This window comes from Primulina huaijiensis, chromosome 10, assembly GCF_012295235.1.
Source record: "Primulina huaijiensis isolate GDHJ02 chromosome 10, ASM1229523v2, whole genome shotgun sequence".
NCBI lineage: Eukaryota > Viridiplantae > Streptophyta > Magnoliopsida > Lamiales > Gesneriaceae > Primulina > Primulina huaijiensis.
Window position 1 is genome coordinate 6,907,741 of NC_133315.1, and position 21,206 is coordinate 6,928,946.

The following is a 21,206-nucleotide window of genomic DNA, read 5'->3' on the forward strand; positions in this document are numbered from 1 at the left end:
ATGGAATGTTGTACTGAATAACCACTTTGTCCCCATTGCTGCATGTAAACTCTTCCAAAAAGACGATGTGAATCTTAGATCTCTGTTAGAAACAATGGACACTGGAATCCCATGCTGTCACGCCCCAAGACCGAAGAGATGATGACATCCGGCATTGTTTAACAATTACTTGAAAGCAATTAAGCCTTGTAGCAAATGGCCAAAAACCAGTCTTTTTCATATAACAAAATATTGTCTTTACAATGACAACAGAATAAAAATTACATCAGAGTTTTGCGGAAGCTAAACAAAAGAAAATGTAAAAATCTTGATTCTTGATCTTGTCGTTCGATTACCATCCCCAGAAAGCTTATTGTTCCTCCTCATTCAGTTGTTATTTATTCTTATCTGAAATTTGTAAGGGGTGAGTGTTTTGGGAAACACTCAGCAAGTGGGGGTCGATCGATTTCAAAAGATACATATAGAACTTAATCTTTAAAACATTTCTTTAACACACTTTCAAAACTTATTACTTTTAACTTATCACAACGAAACCGAAATCAAATATGAGACAAAGATTATCAGATGGTTTAGAGAAAATCAAAAGCAAATCAGAAACAATTCAAAACAAACACAACACTATTACACATCTCATTTCTATGGTCAAAATTTCCCCAATATGTTATTCCTCTAAGGGGTGAGGCCAGAACACAGTTTTATATCCACTGATGGGGGCCAGAACACGGTTTTATACCCACCGATGGGGGTCAGACAGAATTACAATCATCGTTCCATTTCAAATAGATTTGTAACAGTGCATCACATAATTCAGATTCATCGAACATAACTTATCAGAATTTTGAAAGGATTTCAGCGGAATCAAAGGATGTCGAATTTAGAAAGAACATAACATTCATCGATCGGAATTTTAAATAATGTAAACACTGATTTTCGGAAAAAAGGACACATATACGAGAATGTCATGTTATTTTTATGCAAAGTTTAAAATACAAGAAAAGTACGTAACAAAAACCCACTTATCGAAATTCGAAGGTATGCTTCTAGAGTTGCTCAAACTTGGACGTACGAAGCTTGCTGAATTCGAACCAGGTGGTGACCGAAATTTGGACAGGGTCTCCCCACAGTGTTGACAATAATTTCCAACACGAGATCGTCGGTACGACACTTCCTTCTTCCTCCTTGCTAGTGGCGGCCAAGAGCTTTTTATGGAGGGGAAGGGGCCGAATTTTTTTGTGTTTTTAAGTGTTTTCTTCAGCATAGTGGGTTGTATTTATAGGTGCCAAATGGCCTTTCACCTAGCCCATAGCCGTCCCCCTTGATGCCCAAGAAAGGTCTTCAATGTTGTCAAACCTTATCCATCTTCAAGAGTCACCTTGATCAACTCAAGGGTTATTTCCTACACATTAAATTTGTCCATTCCCTTAGCTCTTCTCCTAGATCTTTTTTTTTTGGTCCTTTTAGGACAAGCATGTTTGAGCTTTATTGAGCTAAAAGATTGAGTCCTTCAGCTGGGGGTTTACTTTTCCGATTTCGACTCTTCGATTGATGCGGTTTCTCATAGCATAGCTTCCTGTTGAGCTAATCCCCGAGCTTTGGAGCTACTTCCTCAAGTCATGTTAGCTGAAAATTTAAGTTTATAATTGAGTTTTATAGTTAAGATTAAAGTTTTGAGCTTAGTTTCAAGTTTTATTTCTTACATGACTTGCTTCGAAATTCCGAATCCTCACACACGCAGTAAAACTATCTCCAATATACAGCTCTGCGTACTGTGACATGGTGAATGTCGTCTTGATAGGTAGAAAGTGCGCTGATTTCGTAAGACAATCAACTCTCACCCAAATGCCATTGAAACCTCTAATAGTCCTTGGTAAACCCACAACAAAATCTATCGTAATATTTTCCCATTTCCACTCGAGAATAGGAAGTGGCTTAAGCTTTTCGGCTGGTCTCTGATGCTCAGTCTTAACTTGCTGGTATGTCAAACACTCGGACACAAAATACAAGAAGTCTTGTTTCATGCCCGACCACCAATATAATAATTGCAGATCCTTGTACATCTTCGTACTTCCAAGATGAATGGAGTACATGTAACCTTGCAAAAAGTGCAACAGATTCCACTTCGGCATGTGCATGTGGGGGACCTTCAAGTGTTTCATTAACGAGTAGTTGGGTCACAAGGCGGAAGACTTCCCTAGGAACAATGGCCCCACTACTGGCAGAGCATATGTGATGCATGCCGAGGAGGCTGAGATAGAACCAGATTCTACGTTGATCACCGTTAACCCTTATATTTAAGATTTTAATTTATCGCTTGATTGCATGGGTTATATGTTTGTTATGGGAATTAATTTATGGGATTGATGACATAGAGTAAATTAGGATGCATGCTCTACCTAGTCGGATTTAAGGATCTAATTGCTTGATTGGAGAATTTTAAGGACATAATTGTAATAACAGATAATTTGAAGACCTAATTGCAAAACTCAAAATTTTAAGGGGCTATTTTCAAATTTTCTGAATTGATGGGATTTAATACTTAGTTTTCGAGAATTTTACGATTTTATGGGGCTAAAATTTGAAATTTTATGTGGCCAAGTTGCAAATTTCGAAATTTGTAGGGCCAAAAGTGTAAGTTTCGAAAACTTTGAGGGAAAAATTGCAATTACCGAAATTTTTGAGGATTAAATTCGAAAATTTTGAAGAATATTTGGGTTAAAGTAGTAATTTTTCAAGGATTTTGGGATAACTGTTGATAGAAAATTTCTTAAGTTTCAATGCGAACAGATTTGATGGTATGTTTTGTCGCATGAAGGATATATATTGTAGGTGTAGCCACGTATGCATTGCTAGATTCCGGAGCTATACATTCGTTTATATCCAAGACGTTCTTCCAGCGACTAGGAATCATACCCGTCGCGATGGATTCGGATTCAGAGTATTCATTCCATCCGAGGATCAGATGTTCACTTCGCAGATAGTGAGGGGATTGGAACTTCGGTTACAGAAGAATGAGGTGCATGCAGATTTGATAGAGCTACCGTTGCTGGAGTTTGACATCATTTTGGGCAGGGACTGGCTTTCTTTTAATGGAGCTGTCATAGATTTTCGACGAAGGTCATTATCCGTCCGACCACCCAGCAGTAAGCTCATGAAGAGGGGCTGCCAAGCGTTTTTTGCCAGTATTGTATCAGTAACAAAGCCAGTCAGTCAGAGGCTAGAGGACGTTGATGTGTTCAGAGAGTTCCCCAATGTTTTCCCTGACGATGTTTCCGGCATTCCACCAGACAGAGAGGTGGATTTTTCTATCGAGCTTATGCCAGGCACAATGCCGATTACTAATGCACCCTACCTTTTAGCGTCTGTATAGATGAAGGAGATGAAATATCAAATACAAGATTTTCTAGATAAGGGTTTCATTCTCCCTAGATTTTCTACATGTGGTGCGCTGGTTTTGTTTGTCAAGAAGAAGGATGGCAATATGCGACTCTGCATTGATTACAGAGAGCTGAACAGAGTCACAGTCAAGAACAAGTATCCACTGCCCAGGATCGAGGATCTTTTTTATGAGCTTCAGGGAGCATCAGTATTCTCGAAGATAGATCTCCGATCGGGATACCACCAGCTGAAGGTGAGAGAGTATGACGTACATAAGACGGCTTTCAGGATGCGTTATGGGCACTATGAGTTTATGGAGATGCCATTCGGTCTGACTAACGCACAAGCGATCTTCATGGATTTCATGAATCGCGTGTTTCAGCCATATTTGGATCAGTTCATCATAGTTTTCATTGACGACATCTTGATCTATTCGAAGAGTAGAGAGGGCACAGTCAGCATCTGAGGACTGTACTACATACTTTAAAGGATAGATGGATGTATGACAAGTTCGGTAAGTGCGAGTTCAAGATAGACAGAGTGGCATTCTTGGGCCACATTGTATCTCGGAATGGTAGAGAGGTCGAACCCAGTAAAGTTGAGGCAGTCAGAGATTGGCTAGTGCCTAAGAGCGTGGCAGAGATCCGTAGCTTCTTGAGATGTGCTGGATATTACTGGAAGTTTATTCACGGCTTTTATTCTATTGCAGTGCCTGTGCCCGCCTTGACGAAGGAAAATGCCAAGTTTATTTGAGGACCGGAGTGCCAGGAGAGTTTCGACAGGCAGAAGCAGGCATTGACTTCGGCGCCAGTTCTAGCCACGCGATCAGGGCAGGGAGAGTTTGTGCTTTACACAGATGCTTCGAAGCTCGGTTTGGGAGCAGTTCTTATGCAGCACGATAGAGTTATAGCCTATGCGTCCTGACAGTTGAAGTTCCATGAGAAGAATTATCTGACTCATGAGCTCGAGATAGCAGCAGTGGTATTTGCCCTGAAGATTCGGAGACATTATCTGTATGGGGAGAAGTGCAGGATTTTCACTGACCACAAGAGCCTGAAGTACTTCTTCACATAGAAAGAGCTGAACATGAGACATTGGAGATGGCTAGAGCTAGTGAAGGATTACGATTGTAACATTAGCTACCATCCGGGTAAGGTTAATGTGGTTGCAGATGCCCTGAGCAAGAAGAACGCAATGATTGCTTATTTGTCGGTACAAAGATCGATGCAGGTGGAACGGGCTCCTCGGTACAGAAATTGTATAGAAACGATTATTTAAAATTTAAATAACAAATTAACAGCCCAATTAACAACCATTCTTTCCTCAAGAGTTATTTGAGATTCACCATATTTCACGGCAGTAATGTCTGTTCAGGAAAACCGTCGCTAATTTGCGACGGTTATAAGCTAAAAGCAGTACACATAAAACCCATGTATTTATTTAATTATTAAATCATTTATTTAATTTCATTTTTTATAATGAGTTTAGTGATGCATGATTTATAAAATTGCATTATTTTAAATTAGTTATGTTTATGTGATCCACGTTAAAACGTTTTTTTGAGTTTTTTGTTTCAGACGATTATTCGATGCGGGATCGAGGAAAAACTACCGGCGACGAGCTTGACAATTTTGAAACGTGGTATTTTATTTTAAGTCAAAATGGGGCATTTTAAAAGATTTATTAATTTGAGCATTTTAAAGCCTAATTTATTGATTTAGGTGATTTTAAGATTTTTTAAAAAACTTTTAAAGTTTATCAAGTTATAAATTTTGTGCATTTTAATTGAAGTAAGGGATTTGTTAAATTTAGTATGGATTAATTTTAATTAAATTTTTTTTAATTAGTTATTTAAGCCATAATTTTCTCTTAATTAACACACACACGTTATTATTTCACAAAAAAACACACTTACACACACACTAATACACGACTCACACATACAATTCAGTTTTCATTTTTTTCAGAGCAAGTAAACCTAGGGTTCTTTGCAAGAGATCAGCCACCCCTCCCCTTCAGATTCCAGCATATTTTCGTTGGTTTTCTTCAAGGAAATTAGTGCCACGGTCGTCCCGAATCGTCTCTCGCACCTTCCTGCGTCGGTGTCGTCGGTTCGGTAAATTTTAATATCAAAAGGCACGTATATTCTATTTTTCCTACGTCGATCATGTCATAGTATGTGTTGCGATGTTTTTATGAGTAAAAAAATCCATGTGTGATGTGCAAAGTTGGTGCAGAAACATGTTGGATCGATTTTGAAACGTTTTTAATTTTGTAATTTACTGCTCTTTTAAATACTGCGATTTTTCGGTCAAGAATTTTGGAAAACTTTCAGCATATGAAAGTAGAAATTTTAGATACCTTTGATTTGATATAAAATTTGAATTATTTGCATAAAAATTGAGTGAGTTATGATCGTTTTTGTGGGAATGCTCAAACTGCGTTTTTCTGAAAATTATTTTATTGATGCATTCTTGAAGTTTTATTGTTGCAGGCTTCGTTGGGGATCGGCGGGTGATCGCTGCTGCGTTTAGGTAAGTCGAGGATGTTGTTGGGATGAGTATTGGTGTTTCGGTTCGCGTCGTTAGGCACTTGGTTAAAGTAGAAGTTATAGGAATCGATTTGTTGTGAAATTTCATGTTCTTGAATTATTATTACGTCGTAGGTTGGACGTCATTGTTTTGGATCATTTGTAAGCTTGATTCAGTGCTACAGTATCCTAGGATGGGTCTTGAGGTGTCGGTTCACGGTAAGAATGATCGGGTTAGGGAGATTAAGTCACAAGCATGGGATTTCTTGTTGGTGCGTTCCTCCCGCAGGCACACGGACCCGAGGCCGGACCCTTACACGGGGTCCATGCCCTTGTTTCCTTCATAGTGTCAGCAAACCGAGCCTACACGGATCCTTTGACGGACCCTGACACGGGGTCCGTGCCCTTCCTTCTTTTTGAGTATGCCTTTACAGTATGTACACGGACCCAGGCACGGGGTCCGTGTACTGTGTTTTTGGGAATATCTTAGGCTTCACTCCTAGGTTTGATTGCTTTGGGGTTGTATGTCATGGTTTAGTACGATGATTAAATAAGGTCAAGTCTCGAGCGAACTAGAATGTCATAAGCTACTTATTCACTTCGGTGGTGAGCTCGAGTACCTACGTCTAAGTTATGCAAGTAAGTAATTAAGCTCATGTTAGTATGTTGCAGCAGTGGCCCCAAGCGAGATCCAAAGAATCCCTCAACGCCAAGTAAGTATGTTGACGTGCAAAAGAAATTATTTTTAAGTTTTTGAGGTATGCTAAATGTCTTGTGACTAAATTATGAACGGGTTTGAAAGCCGGAGAACGTGTCCGGGGACCTCTCCAACTATGAACGGGTTTGGAAGTCGGTGAACGTGGCCGAGGACCTCTCCACCCCGGTAAAGCATGACCGGGTTTAGATCAGGATTGGAAAGCTATAAAGTATGACCGGGGACCAATCTACCCGCTAAATTATGAACGGAGATCTCATGTATGTGGCTGTGGATCTTCCTTGTCAGCCCAATAATGTGATTTAGTCTGATCAGGCACATTATGTATGCCCAAGTATGTAAGATGCAAGTATGTTTACGAAAGTTTTATGACCATGGCACGTCTATGTTACGCTATTATGTTCAAGTTCCAAGTACGTTCATTTTATCAAGTTCAAGTTCATGTTTCTAGTATGTACGTCATATTTTGAAGATGCATGTGGTTTTATTATGTAGTACTTGCTACCTTCCAGTTTATACGTGTTGAGTCCTTATACTCACTAGACTTGATCGATGCAGGAGAGGATGACTTTGAGGAGACGAAGGGTGGGGACCAAGGAGCAGGCTTGGACTGAGCAGGACGATAGACCCGAGGACCGCCCAGTTTTAAGAGTTTATGAAATGTTCAAAATACTCTGATTTATGTTACTGATCATGAGATTTAAAACAAATACTTTTGGCAAACTATATTTTGAGATATTTGGTTGCAACTATGTTGAGATGAACATTTGTTTTATCGAATTTTGAAAGTTCACGATTTATTTTAAGAAAATTTTTAATTTTTCCGCAAATTTTAAATAGTTTAAAAGTACGATACGTTACAAAAACCGTCGTAAATTCTATAAATTTTTTTTTAAAAAAAATTTATTTTATAATATAAATTAAAAAAATTAGCTATTTTTTTAATTATTTGTACGCATTTATAAATAATCACCTCCACTCATCTACAAATCTGAAATTAAATATTTTCAACACTTAATTAATTGACATGCGATATAAAATATAGTACGTAATCTGAACAATATAATATAATAAGATTCAAAATGTGAATGAGCAAGAAGCTGTCGATTATTAAAGACATTTAGCGACGTTTTTGGATATAACCGTCACTATTAGCGACGGTTCTGTCTATACCGTCGCTATATAGCGACAGATTTAATAAACTGTGTCGCTAATTTAGCTGCTGGAACAAGCTAGCAGTTTTTCCAATTCTCTCTATTTCCACCGAGTTTCTAACCTGTGCAGTTCAAACTGCCATTTGATTAACCAACTTGGAGTGTTAAAAGCTTTTATAGAAAGAATCAAGGAGATTCAAATGCATCCATGACCACTGAAGGAAACTTCAATACAAATGTTGGGATAATATCCCTTGAATACACAATATGCCAATTCCAAATACATCCGCTGCTAGTGTACTCTTTTATTAATCATCTAAGAAATCTTGATCCGTTCAAAACGTGAAGCAGCCAGAGCCACTGGGAATAAATCTAAACAAAATTCAGCTCCAATAACAAGCATTTAAGGTTACTTATGTTTTGATAAAGTCACCTCATGAGCCAATGAACCCTCCTCTTCTGTCCTGGAACTCAGATGCCCTCTCCTGTTTCAGTTTCTGCAAGATTTCTCGTGTGGCAGAATCATAAAATCGATCATGAACAAACTTCCTTTCCTCAGCCTGTATCTCCTTGATAGCACTCGAATATGGATTTGGAGGTGGGCTCCTTCCTTGAATCCGAGCAATTTGTTTCAGCCGAGAAAATGCCTTCCTTTTGGCTTTTCTTTCATTTCGATATTCCATCTACCCACAAAGAAACCACGATTCAGAGGGTGAACAAATGGGATTTCATTTTCAAGTTTGACTACTTTATTTATGACAATAAATGAGAGTAGGTGACAGAGAACAAACATCGGCAACGGCTATAGCATCCTCATCACTAATTCCATGATCCTTTAACTCAAGCACCCTCCAAGCAAATACACGGGCAGCAGGTGGATCAAAACCAGATATCCTGTTCACATGCAAGAATCAGTGATTCATATTCACTATCCTGAAAAATGGACATACACTTCTCTAAACCGTCTCTTAGTTAAACTCGGTCACTAAATAAGATCAAACAGAAGTCTAACATGCAGAACTAAAACCTTTNTTCAATCCATCATCGGCCAAAGAATAATCATGCATGCACAACAATGGATACTTGGAGTATAATTATTTGTTCACTTATTTGATTTTTATGTGACATAGACATATCTTATTGTATAATATGAAAAAAATATCATAATATCGTAACACAAAAATGTTTGAAGTACATAAAATAAAACTTCCTGAGTTTCAATGTGTGAAAAACTCTCACTCTGACGAAGATTAAGATTTACTGTGACATTATGTTATTCATCTCTCAATTAACAAATAAAAATAATAAAAAACAGATCCCAATAATATCACCAAAAAGGGCAAAAATAGTGAGTTCGTTAGTTAAACTCAAGACTGAGTCATATATACCTTCAGCATCTTCTGCACAAAATCGTCGCAAACCATTCTTTCCTCAAGAGTTATTTTTTTCCTCGAAAACTCAGACACCATGGCACACACAATACACTAATGTACATACATACTTATGTACAAAATCACAATCACTTTGCTTCTCAGCTTATCTCGTACAGTGCATGTGTGGTATTTTCGACCTCTAAAATTGATTAATTGAATCATACTTTATAACTAGTATTATCAAATAAATACAGAAATGCACAATTAGACCTCTGAATGATTTGTTCCTTAATAGAGAAGCTCAGAGTCCCTGAACTATGCTTCTAAATATATATTGAAAAATTCTATCTTTTATCAGCACTAGAGGCAGCGAATTAAGAAGTTGGATACGCAGAAGTAGCCACAGGTTCATCGACAAACATATGTTGTGTGCATATGTCTTTTATATCAAACCTCATTCATTAATCTGAAGGAATTATTAATTACAAAAATATCTCAGGTGGTGTTAGCTTCGAAGAATCAGTGTGATGTAAAATTACACAAAACACACATATGATGTTAGCAGTTTCCTCAAATGATGAACAAGAGTCTTCTTCTTGCCATCATAAATAATAACGAATCAACAAAAAAGGAAAAGAAATTCGATACATCCAGATCTATATGCATCGTGTTCCACAACACGTTTTGTTTTCTGCCTATTTGTTTCACCTTTGTGGGTATATATAAAAGGGACTATTAAGCATCATGACATGGATCGAACAACATGAGAAAATATGGATCTGTGATTAGGTGGAAAAAAAGAGTTAAATTGCTGAACAAATTCAAGGAAACATTATTTAATCATGTTAAAAATTAATGCAAAAAATAACTAATATGATGGTGATTGTGATCAGGCAATAGTACCAGCAATCGGCTTAATCTTGACATAAGCTAAAAGGTTTTAATGGCTATAAATTTGCAGAAAATCTATAAACTCACAGTAGAAACACAATCTTACAATCCAATGAGCAGCTTACTTAATATTAATCCTCAAATCACACATGATATCAAAATTAAAACATCTTCTGTGTATAACCAAGAATCAACCTATTCCCTTTTCTTTTTAGCCATCTTCCATAAAATACCCTAAAAAATTTAACAAGATGAACATCTCAGACGGAAAAGATGGAGAGAAAAAGGGATCTAGAAAAATACCCGATCGCCCCCTCATGCTTAGAATCGGGATGCTTTTGAAAAAACTTATTCACATAAACATCCTCGGGTAAACTTATGGACTTCAGCTTTTTCTCCGCCCGAGGAAACGTCGCAGGCGGTGCTCTACAAAATATCACGAAAACACAAATCAAAAATAAAAAATGTGAACCAATTTCTTCATAAAATTGAATTAAAAGAAGAAAAATCGACGTACTTTTCCATGGCTTTAAGCCACATGGGCTCAGCTCTGGCTAGTCCTTTGACGAGTTTCCTAGTTTTTGCAAGCAAATTTCCTTTCATATATGACATTGTTGAAAGTGCAGCTTCTATTTCCAACAAGAAATGTATCAGAAATGAGAAACAAGGCGAGGCTCGGATAGAGTCGATATGGTGTCGTATTTTTTATGGTTCCGAGTAAGGAAGATTGGTTGAACTGAATAGAAGACGATACCTGGATAACACTTTTGGGCCGATAAACAAACGGGCCTTTATTTATATGGCTGATGAATTCTTACGGTCCAACAAAAATACCCATCATTCATGGAGGTTATCCAGGCCCGTGTTGATTTTTCTTAGTTTATATGTGGATGCTTAAAAAATAAAGTTGTATTTGGACGTATAGATTTGAATTTAATGAATTTTAATTATATTTTTATTATTAATATTGAAACAATAGATGAAATATTAAATCCAGTTTACTTATTTGCACATTAGTCATAAAGAGTAGAATGGATTTCAAATGCCTTCATTATTTTTGAATTTAAAATCCGTCATAATTAATATGAAATCCTATATGTATATGGAATGACTGAATTTGAAGTTTATGATATTACTTATCTAAAACTACAAAAATATATTTAAATATATTTGAAATACATCAATCTAAACGTGAGTTAAGATATTTAATTGGAATTGGTTTGAAATTAAAAAAATAATATTTAGAAATCTAATTCTTGTTTAGAGAAAAATTAATTTAAATTTTGAAATTTAAATATGTAAAATATCGATTTTAATCTTTTATTTTTGTCGAATAAATTATAGTAATGTAAATATGTTTTGACAATAGATTTTAGCAATTATCGTCAAAATAATGTAATTAATTGACTAATTTTATTGTTAATTATGTAAACCATAGCTAATTCTTAACAAGACGGTTCAGGAAAACAGTCGCTAATTTGCGACGATTATAACCTAAAACCGTCACAAATTCTATAAAATTTTTTTAAAAAAATTTATTTTAAAATATAAATTAAAAAAATTAGCTAATTTTTAGATTATTTGTACAAATTTATAAATAATCACCTCTACTCATCTACAAATCTGAAATTAAATATTTTCCACAATTAATTGACATGCGATATAAAATATAGTACGTAATCTGAACAAGATAATATAATAAGATTAAAAATTTGAAATCTCGAGTTCGATACCTCAAAAACGGGAAGACGGGGTCGTCGGAAAAGACACAAACACGTCAGTATAGAAAGAAGCGAGAGAAGAAATCACAGTTAAAAAATGAGCAAGAAGCTGTCGGTAATAAAATCAGTCGCTAACTTAGCGACAGTTTTATAATATCTGTCGCAAAATTTAGCAACGGTACCGTCGCCGATCTAATTAGCGACGGGCAATAAAATCCGTCGCTCATTTAGCGACGGTTGAGATTAAACCATCGCTAATGGTTGCTAATTGCTACGCTTTTGGCGACGGTTTTTATAAATTTGTCGCTATATGTAGCGACAGTTTTAAAGCCATCGCTACGTATTCTTCAAACAAGACTTTCGTGAATACAAGTACAATCTGGCTAAAAACAAAGGCATCTTAGTTGCAGAAATTCTGCATTGGCTCACAGATGGCGACCAAATTCTGATGTTTGACCCTAACAACGAGATATCATGGTTGATAACAGTTCCTGTTTGACCCTAATTTAGGGGTTTCATTTTCCAAAGACGTCGTTCACGAAGATATTTCTTGTTTCCTTCTTTTTTATGATTGACATGACCAAAGATCAAAATAAAATATATACAAAGGTCTTTGAATAACAAATATGTCATCAAATATGAATATAAACACAAAATATAGCAAATGCCATTTTTGTATTTAACGTATCAACTTCAAAATCTTTCATATGTGTTAAGCCACTGACCAGGCAACTGTAATTCAATCCATCATCGGCCAAAGAATAATCATGCATGCACAACAATGGATACTTGGAATATAATTATTTGTTCACTTGTTTGATTTTTATGTGACATAGATATATCTTATTGTATAATATGAAAAAAAATATCATAATATCGTAACACAAAAAATGTGTGAAGTACATAAAATAAAACTTCCTGAATTTCAATGTGTGAAAAACTCTCACTCTCACGAAGATTAAGATTTACTGTGACATTATGTTATTCATCTCTCAATTAACAAATAATAATAATAAAAAAAAGATCCCAATAATATCACCAAATTGGGCAAAAATAGTGAGTTCGTTAGTTAAACTCAAGACTGAGTCATATATACCTTCAGCATCTTCTCCACAAAATCATCGCAAACCATTCTTTCCTCAAGAGTTATTTTTTTCCTCCAAAACTCAGACACCACGACACACACAATACACCAATGTACATACATACTTATGTACAAAATCACAATCACTTTGCTTCTCAGTGGATGGGTTTGGCTATCACTATCATTCTTATGCTTTATTAATCTGGCTCTGTAATCAGTTAGAGTTCTAAGAAAATGTTTTCTTATGAATATTCAGTTTTCCTTCTTGAATTCAGTTAGATTAGGCTCTATAATTATCCATTGGATCAATAGCCTTACTAAATCACTAAAACATAAAATATTCCAACAATTTCCTCATTTTTGGTATTTGACAAAATTATGCCAATAAACCTACTAAATTCATTATTTTCAACAGTATATACAACTGAGTTATTTGACTTACTATATACAGACATTGTTCTTCATGAACTATCTTCTAAACTGACTGAAGCACTTGTCAGTAGGCTTATTTTGCGCATCAGTAGACTTAGGCTGACAGAAGCTAGTTGACTTCTTATCTTCTCTCCTCTTGTCAACACCACTAAATGATAAGATTAGTGAGACTGAAAGTATTGTCTATCAGTTAGGTCATTAGGCTAAATGTTAGTTTAACACTCAATACTAACTGAAAACTGTCTTATCAATAGAGCTTCATGATTCAATATTCTCCCTAAATTCATGCATTCATGATAAATCAATAAGTCATAAAATATTTCAGAAGTAAGAAAATTTATTCTCTGAGAGTGGTTTGGTGAAGATATTCTTCACTGCTTGTTGTTCAGTTGAGACGTATTTCATTCTAATGCCCTTCTTCAATACATGATCAAGGATGAAATGATGACAAATGTCAATATGCTTAGTCCGAGAGTGCAAAACTGAACTGTATGTTATGACTATTGCACTTGAAATTTAGGAAAATATTGGCGACTCTTTGGCATCAATTCTGTAGCCTTTCAGTTGTTGTTGAATTAACCATATTTGGGCATAACAGCTTCCAACAACTAGGTATTCATCTTCTGAAGTAAAAGTGGCAATTGATGTTTGCTTCTTACTGAACCAAGAAATCATTCTATCTTCAAGAAACTGATATGATTCACTTGTATTCTTCCTATCAAGTTTACACCATGCACAATCTGCTTCAGATATCCATCTAGATTGAACGATGAGTTTTTAGCATACCATTGCCCAACATTTTGAGTTCATTTAAGATATTTAAGAAATTTTTTGCAGCTGAGTAATGAGATTTTTTTGGATCAGACTTAAAACATGCACACGTACACACTGCAAACATAATATCAGGTTGACTGGAAGTTAAATACAATAAAGATCCTATCAAATATCGATACTATGTTACCTCAACTGATATTCCCCCTTCATCTTTATCAAGTTTAACTGATGACCTCATGGTGGTTGCTACTGTTGAACAAGACTCCATTCCTGATTTCTTAAGTAGTTCTTTGGTGTACTTTGTCTGACTGACAAATATTCCAGTATCCAAATACTTAAATTGGAGACCGAGAAAGAAATTTAGCTCACCCTTCATGTTCATCTTCAGCTTTTCATTCACCAGTTTAGAAAATTTCTCGTAGAGCTTTGACTTAGTGGATCCAAATATAATATCAACATAAATATGAACTAACAAAGTATGAAAATTTTTGATCATGTGAATAAAGTCTTATACACAGAGATTATTGAAAAATCATGATCAAGTAATAATTGTGAAAGAGTGCAATACCAGGCACGTGGTGCTTGTTTTAATCCATACAAGACTTTGTTTAATTTAAACACATGACAAGTAAAATATGATTAATAAAACCAGGAGGTTGTTCCACGTATACTTCCTCTGAAAATAGTCCATTCTGGGAGGAATTCTTCACATCCATCTAAAACACTTTAAAGTTTTTATAAGAGACATAAGCAAGAAAAATTCGAATAGCTTTTAATCTTGCTACTAATGCAAAGGTCTCATCATAATCAATTCCCTCTTTTTTGTCTAAAACCTTGTGCAACAAGTCTTGCTTTGTTCCTGATTACAATACCAATTTCATCAAGTTTGTTCCTGTAAATTCATCGGGTTCCAATTACTGTTCGATGAGATGGTCTAGGTATCGAGTATCGAACCTTGTTTCTATCAAACTAATTTAATTCATCTTGTGTAGCTTCAATCCAACTGTTATTTATTAAGTTTCATCGATTTTCTTAGGTTCTAGTTGTGAAAAAAAATGAAGCATGCAAGAATTCATTTTTTGTCTAGTTCTGAGAGGTGCAGAAGGGCTATCAATCACCAATGAAGGTGGTTGAATATTACTCTATTTGTATCTTGGTCCAAATGGATTGTTGTCAGCATTAATTGAAGTATGATCAGTGAGGTTTTCCTTAGTCTAGTTCCCTTTAGCTAGGTTTTCAATAGTTTGACTATCATCAGCTTGGATATCATCAGTCTGGTTTTCTTTATCTTGATTTGGAACAATATGTTCATCTGCTCTTCATTCTTTTGTATAACCGACTGATATGAGATTTCCGGTTCAAATGACTGATGAATCTTTCTATTTACATTGATTTATTCTTCGCTATCATCTGTCATATCATTAACTTTCATTTGATTGATCAAATCCCCTACATTAATTGGGTCTTCGATTAACTCAGTTTCATAAAAAACATGAACATTTTCTTCAACATTTAAAGTTTTCTTATTGAATACGCGGAAAGCCTTACTGACAACTGAATAGCCAAGAAATATAATGATAAGTGCAAGAATTGCACTTAATTTATATGAGAACCCATTTGAATTATATTATTTTCGGACAGAATTTATGTGTGGTATTTGTTGTTTTTGTGTCATGCATGAGGTAAACAATTATTGGATGAATGATGATGACTAGAGGTGTTTTTGATGCTGAACTGTTGATGGACTAGCGGTGCAGCTCCAAGTGCTAAGGTTTCACAGGAGGGAAAAAAGAGCTGCAACGCTACAACTCAACATCGCAGTGCCAGTTCAAGCGCCTAAGCTATAAGGTCCAAAATGTGATAACATAATCCAACTGCATGCAAAATATAAGGAAAATGAAAAATAGCTAATTAAATCATTTTAATTGCATTTATTGAATATGGTAGGTATGTTTACATGAATAAAATATGGTTTTATATTAGAATGCATAAAACTGTGTTTTAAAGATTATTCGAGACGCGATCGAGGAACGGAAACGGGGACCACGAAGGAAAAATATTTTTTCAAATGATTATTTTTAATTATTTAGTATATGCTATAATTTAAATGGTATTTTCAAAAATGTTGCTTTTTCAGGTGTTTTTACGCGTCGTGTTGTATTTTAAATCGACAATCAATTTTTGTCAAAAATAAGGACTTTTTGAGAATTCAGCTAATATTTTCACAAAATTTCCTTAAAAAAATATTTTAATTATTAGTTAATGGGCCTAATGAGTCTATTACACTAGGTTAATGGACCTAAGTTTACACCATGTGTTTTATATCAAACTTTAAGCTAATAAACCCTCACCTAAACACACTAAACTCATGCACACATCACACAAACACACACTAGGACTCTTTATCAGCCGAGACACACACACACACACACACACACAATTTTGAGAAGAACATCACGTGTTTCAGCAAGGTCTTCCCCTCGTCGATGTCCCTCGCTTCACAAGCCGTTTTTCGCGCGTAATAAACGCAAAGGCTCACCTTAATCTTACTTCAATCATCTTTCAAACCATATTATGTGTATTTAATTATCCTTGCATGAAGAATATGATGCACTTCTTGTATTTTTGTTTTTATTTCATGTCATGCACAAAACTAGTTTTTTTTTTTTTATAAAAAAACTCTTGCTTATAATGCACAAAGGGGTTGCCATGGTAGGGCTATGGGAATGAACGTTTTTACAACACTTAAAGGGTCCATAGATGCATAGATAAGGGCTACACGTGAAGGGCTGATGACTTGAATGAAAAATTGAATTGAATGGAAGCTAGGGTTTCGGCTAGGAGTCCTTGAGAAGCACGACACTTAGTTGCTATTAGGGCATGTCCAGGGGACCTAAAGGGGCTGTAAGATGGTCCTAGGGTGGCTGCACGAGGGCTGGTTCAAGGGCAAGGGGTTGGGAACGAAGGGCAAGTCACGTGTACCGAGGAGCCTGCTCCACATATTTAATGCTGTACAAATGAAATTCACCACGTCTACCTTGGAGCCTGCTCCACATATATACTCTTGATTTTGGTGGTTGGGCTACGTCCTTTTCACTAATGACGTGTACTCCTTAGTCACGGTACAAAAATATTTGCATGATTGTTAAGTTTAGAATTTGGACTGTATTCAGATATCGTGCCTCCCAATCGCGCCCCCAGTACAGACCGTCATGATGATACTTCAGGAGGCGGCAGAGGCCCACCTCCACCACCACCACCGCCATTGGATGCAGCTACCCGTGTACTGGAGGGTATGGCTAGACTTTTGAAGCAGGCGTAGCAGGCTCCTCGCCCTCAGACAGACATTTTTGAGCAATTTCGACGGCCTAACCCTACGGAGTTGGGGTTACTACTGACTTTTTCGTAGCAGAGGGTTTGATTCGGTCCTTGGAGCCACATTTCTAGTACTGGAAGATGATAAATGGTGATCGGGTCAGGTGCGTCACTTATATGTTGAGAGACGATGCATCCCTTTGGTGGGAGGGAGCAGCGCACAGGCTGAACTTGGCTACCCTCACTTGGGAGCAGTTCAAGGAGGTGTTTTACGGCAAGTATTTCCCAGCTGATGTTAGGGGTCGCCTGACGATGGAGTTCATATCTCTGCCAGGGAGACTCATATGTGGCCTACTTTATCAAGAAGTTTGACGGGGGATATCATTTTGTGCACCTTATCGCTAGAGATGCCGTCCAGAAGCTGAGACATTTCATGGATGTTCTGAGACCCACTTTGCGCCGAGATGCGATGCTTATGAGACCGACGAGCTATGATGAGGCCACCGCTTGTGCTTTTTAGGCGGAGCAGGCATTGAGGGACATTGACTTTGAGATTCTGAAGAAGAGGCATCAGACGCAGTCTAGCTCCCAGCCACAGAAAAAACAGTTTACTGGGACGCCGAGGCAGCAGAAGCCCTAGGGACAGGTTAGAAGGCCCCAGCAGCAGAGATCACCACAGGCGCCAGGGGCGCCTAAGCCAGAGGACAGGCAACCTTGCAAAAAGTGCAACAGGTTCCACTTAGGCATGTGCATGTGGGGGACCTTCATGTGTTTCATTAGCGAGCAGAAGGGTCAAAAGGCGGCAGACTACCCTAGGAACAAGGGCCCCACTACTTCCAGAGCATATGTGATGCATGCCGAGGAGGCTGAGGTAGAACCAGATTCTATGTTGATCACCGGTAACCCTTATATTTAAGATTTTAATTTATCGCTTGATTGCATGAGTTATATGTTTGTTATGAGAATTAATTTATGGGATTGATGACATAGAGTAAATTAGGATGCATGCTATACCTAGTCGGATTTAAGGATCTAATTGCATGATTGAAGAATTTTAAGGACCTAATTGTAATAACGGATAATTTGAGGATCTAATTGCAAAACTAAAAATTTTAAGGGTCTATTTTCAAATTTTCTGAATTGATGGGATTTAATACTTATTTTTCGAGAATTTTACGATTTTATGGGGCTAAAATTTGAAATTTTATGGGGCCAAGTTGCAAATTTCGAAAATTGTAGGGTCAAAAGTGTAAGTTTCAAAAACTTTGAGGGCCAAATTGCAATTACCGAAATTTTTGAGGATTAAATTTGAAAATTTTGAAGAATACTTGGTTAAAATAGTGATTTTTCAAGGATTTTGGGATAATTGTTGATATAAAATTTCTTAAGTTTCAATGCGAACAGATTTGATGGTATGTTTTGTCGCATGAAGGATATATATTTCAGGTGTAGCCATGCATGCATTGCTAGATTCCGGAGCTATACATTCGTTTATATCCGAGACGTTCTTCCAGCGACTAAGAATCATACCCGTGGCGATGGATTCGGATTCAGAGTATTCATTCCATCCGAGGATCAGATGTTCACTTCACAGATAGTGAGGGGATTGGAACTTCGGTTACAGAAGAATGCGGTGCAGGCTGATTTGATAGAGCTACCGTTGCTGGAGTTTGACATCATTTTGGGCATGGACTGGCTTTCTTCTAATGGAGCTGTCATAGATTTTCGACGGAGGTCAGTATCCGTCCGACCACCCAGTAGTAAGCCGTTTGTATTTGAGGCAGCCGGACATCAGCAGATGCCTCACATCATTTCTTGCATCTATGCGAGGAATCTCATGAAGAGGGGCTGCCAGACGTTTTTTGCCAGTATTGTATCAGTAACAGAGCCAGTCAGTCAGAGGCTAGAGGATGTTGATGTGTTCAGAGAGTTCCCCAATGTTTTCTCTGATGCTGTTTCAGGCATTCCACTAGACAGAGAGGTGGATTTTTCTATCGAGCTTATGCCAGGCACAATGCCGATTACTAAGGCACCCTACCTTTTATCGTTTATAGAGATGAAGGGGCTGAAATATCAAATACAGGATTTTATAGATATGGGTTTCATTCTCCCTAGATTTTCTCCATGGGGTGCTCCGGTTTTGTTTTTCAAGAAGAAAGATGGCAATATGCGACTATGCATTGATTACAGAGAACTGAACAGAGTCACGGTCAAGAACAAGTATCCACTGCCCAGGATCGATGATCTTTTTGATGAGCTTCAGGGAGCATCAGTATTCTCGAAGTTAGATCTCCGATCGGGATACAACCAGCTGAAGGTGAGAGAGTCTAACGTACATAAGACGGCTTTCAGGATGCGTTATGGGCACTATGAGTTTATGGAGATGCCATTCGGTATTACTAACGTACAAGCGATCTTCATGGATCTCATGAATCGCATGTTTCAGCCATATTTGGATCAGTTCGTCATAGTTTTCATCGAGGACATCTTGATCTATTCGAAGAGTAAAGAGGCCACAGTCAGCATCTGAGGACTGTACTACAGACTTTACAGGGTAGATGGATGTTTGCCAAGTTCGGTAAGTGAGAGTTTTGGCTAGACAAAGTGGCATTCTTGGGCCACATTGTATCTCGGAATGGTATAGAGTTCGAACCCAGTAAAGTTGATATGTCAGAGATTGGCTAGTGCCTAAGAGCGTACAGAGATCCGTTGCTTCTTGGGATTGGCTGGATATTACTGGAAGTTTATTCAGGGCTTTTATTCTATTGCAGTGCCTGTGACCGCCTTGACGAAGAAAAATGCCAAGTTTATTTGAGGACCGGAGTGCCAGGAGAGTTTCGACAAGCTGAAGCAGGCATTGACTTCAGCTCAAGTTCTAGCTACGCCATCAATGCAGGGAGAGTTTGTGCTTTACACAGATGCTTCGAAGCTCGGTTTGGGAGCAGTTCTTATGCAGAACGATAGAGTTATAGCTTATACGTCCCGACAGTTGAAGTTCCATGAGAAGAATTATCTTACTCATGACCTCGAGATAGTAGCAGTAGTATTTGCCCTGAAGATCTGGAGACATTATCTGTATGGGGAGAAGTGCAGGATTTTCACTTACCACAAGATCCTGAAGTACTTCGTCACATAGAAAAAGCTGAACATGAGACAGAGGAGATGGCTAGAGCTAGTGATGGATTACGATTGTGACATTAGACAGTGATTTTCTGAGAGCAGATATCTTGAGCGAGGCCCACTGCACCCCGTACTCCATCCATCCAGAGAGTACGAAGATGTATAGGGATCTTCAGTCTCTTTATTGGTGGCCGAGCATGAAGCCTGATATTCTGCATTTTGTTTCCGAGTGTTTGACGTGTCAGCAGATCAAGACAGAGTATCAGAGACCTGAAGGGAAGCTGAGACCACTCCCTATTCCCAAGTGACAATGGGAGAATATTACTATGGACTTTGTGACGGGACTTCCGAGGATGACTGGAGGATATAATGCCATATGGGTGATAGTTGATCGGCTCAATAACTCAACTAATTTTCTACTGATCAAGAAGACTTTCACCATGACTCAGTACGTAGAGCTGTATATTAGAGAGATAGTCAGACTGCATGGGATTCCAGTGTCCATCGTGTCAGACAGGGATCCGAGATTCACGTCCGTTTTCTGAAAGAGTCTGCATCAGACATTGGGTACTAAGCTGCTATTAAGTACAACCTTGCATCCTCAGACTGATGGAAAGTCAGAGAGGGTGATTCAGATATTGGAGGACCTACTCAGAACTTACATGATCGACTTTCAGTGCAGCTGGGAGCCGAAGTTACCTCTTGTGTAGTTCACGTACGAC

The 21,206-nt window shown here is 37.4% G+C and overlaps 1 protein-coding gene across 2 annotated transcripts; it reads right to left on the reverse strand.

The window, feature by feature from the left end:
• Positions 1–7,965: 7,965 nt before the first annotated feature.
• On the reverse strand, positions 7,966–11,859 carry LOC140985752 (uncharacterized). Of its 2 annotated transcripts, XM_073453665.1 has the most exons (5): positions 11,772–11,859; positions 10,556–10,667; positions 10,342–10,464; positions 8,566–8,668; positions 7,966–8,457 (listed from the first exon to the last, which is right to left on the reverse strand). In XM_073453665.1, exons 2-5 carry the CDS (start codon positions 10,648–10,650, stop codon positions 8,209–8,211), a joined length of 570 nt encoding a protein of 189 aa, XP_073309766.1. In that variant the 5' UTR covers positions 10,651–10,667; positions 11,772–11,859; the 3' UTR covers positions 7,966–8,208. The 2 variants fall into 2 exon arrangements, with proteins under 2 accessions (XP_073309766.1, XP_073309767.1); XM_073453666.1 differs by lacking the exon at positions 11,772–11,859 and having other exon boundaries at positions 10,556–10,836.
• Between the last annotated feature and the right edge of the window lie 9,347 nt (positions 11,860–21,206).

Bases quoted from the DNA above. Each gene is read 5' to 3' on its own strand.
- LOC140985752 (XM_073453665.1), bottom strand. From the start codon at position 10,650: ATGTCATATATGAAAGGAAATTTGCTTGCAAAAACTAGGAAACTCGTC. The intron at 10,465-10,555 runs GTACGTCGATTT...GATATTTTGTAG, and splicing joins TGGCTTAAAGCCATGGAAAA to AGCACCGCCTGCGACGTTTC. The intron at 8,458-8,565 runs GTTTGTTCTCTG...CTTTGTGGGTAG, and splicing joins ATGCTATAGCCGTTGCCGAT to ATGGAATATCGAAATGAAAG.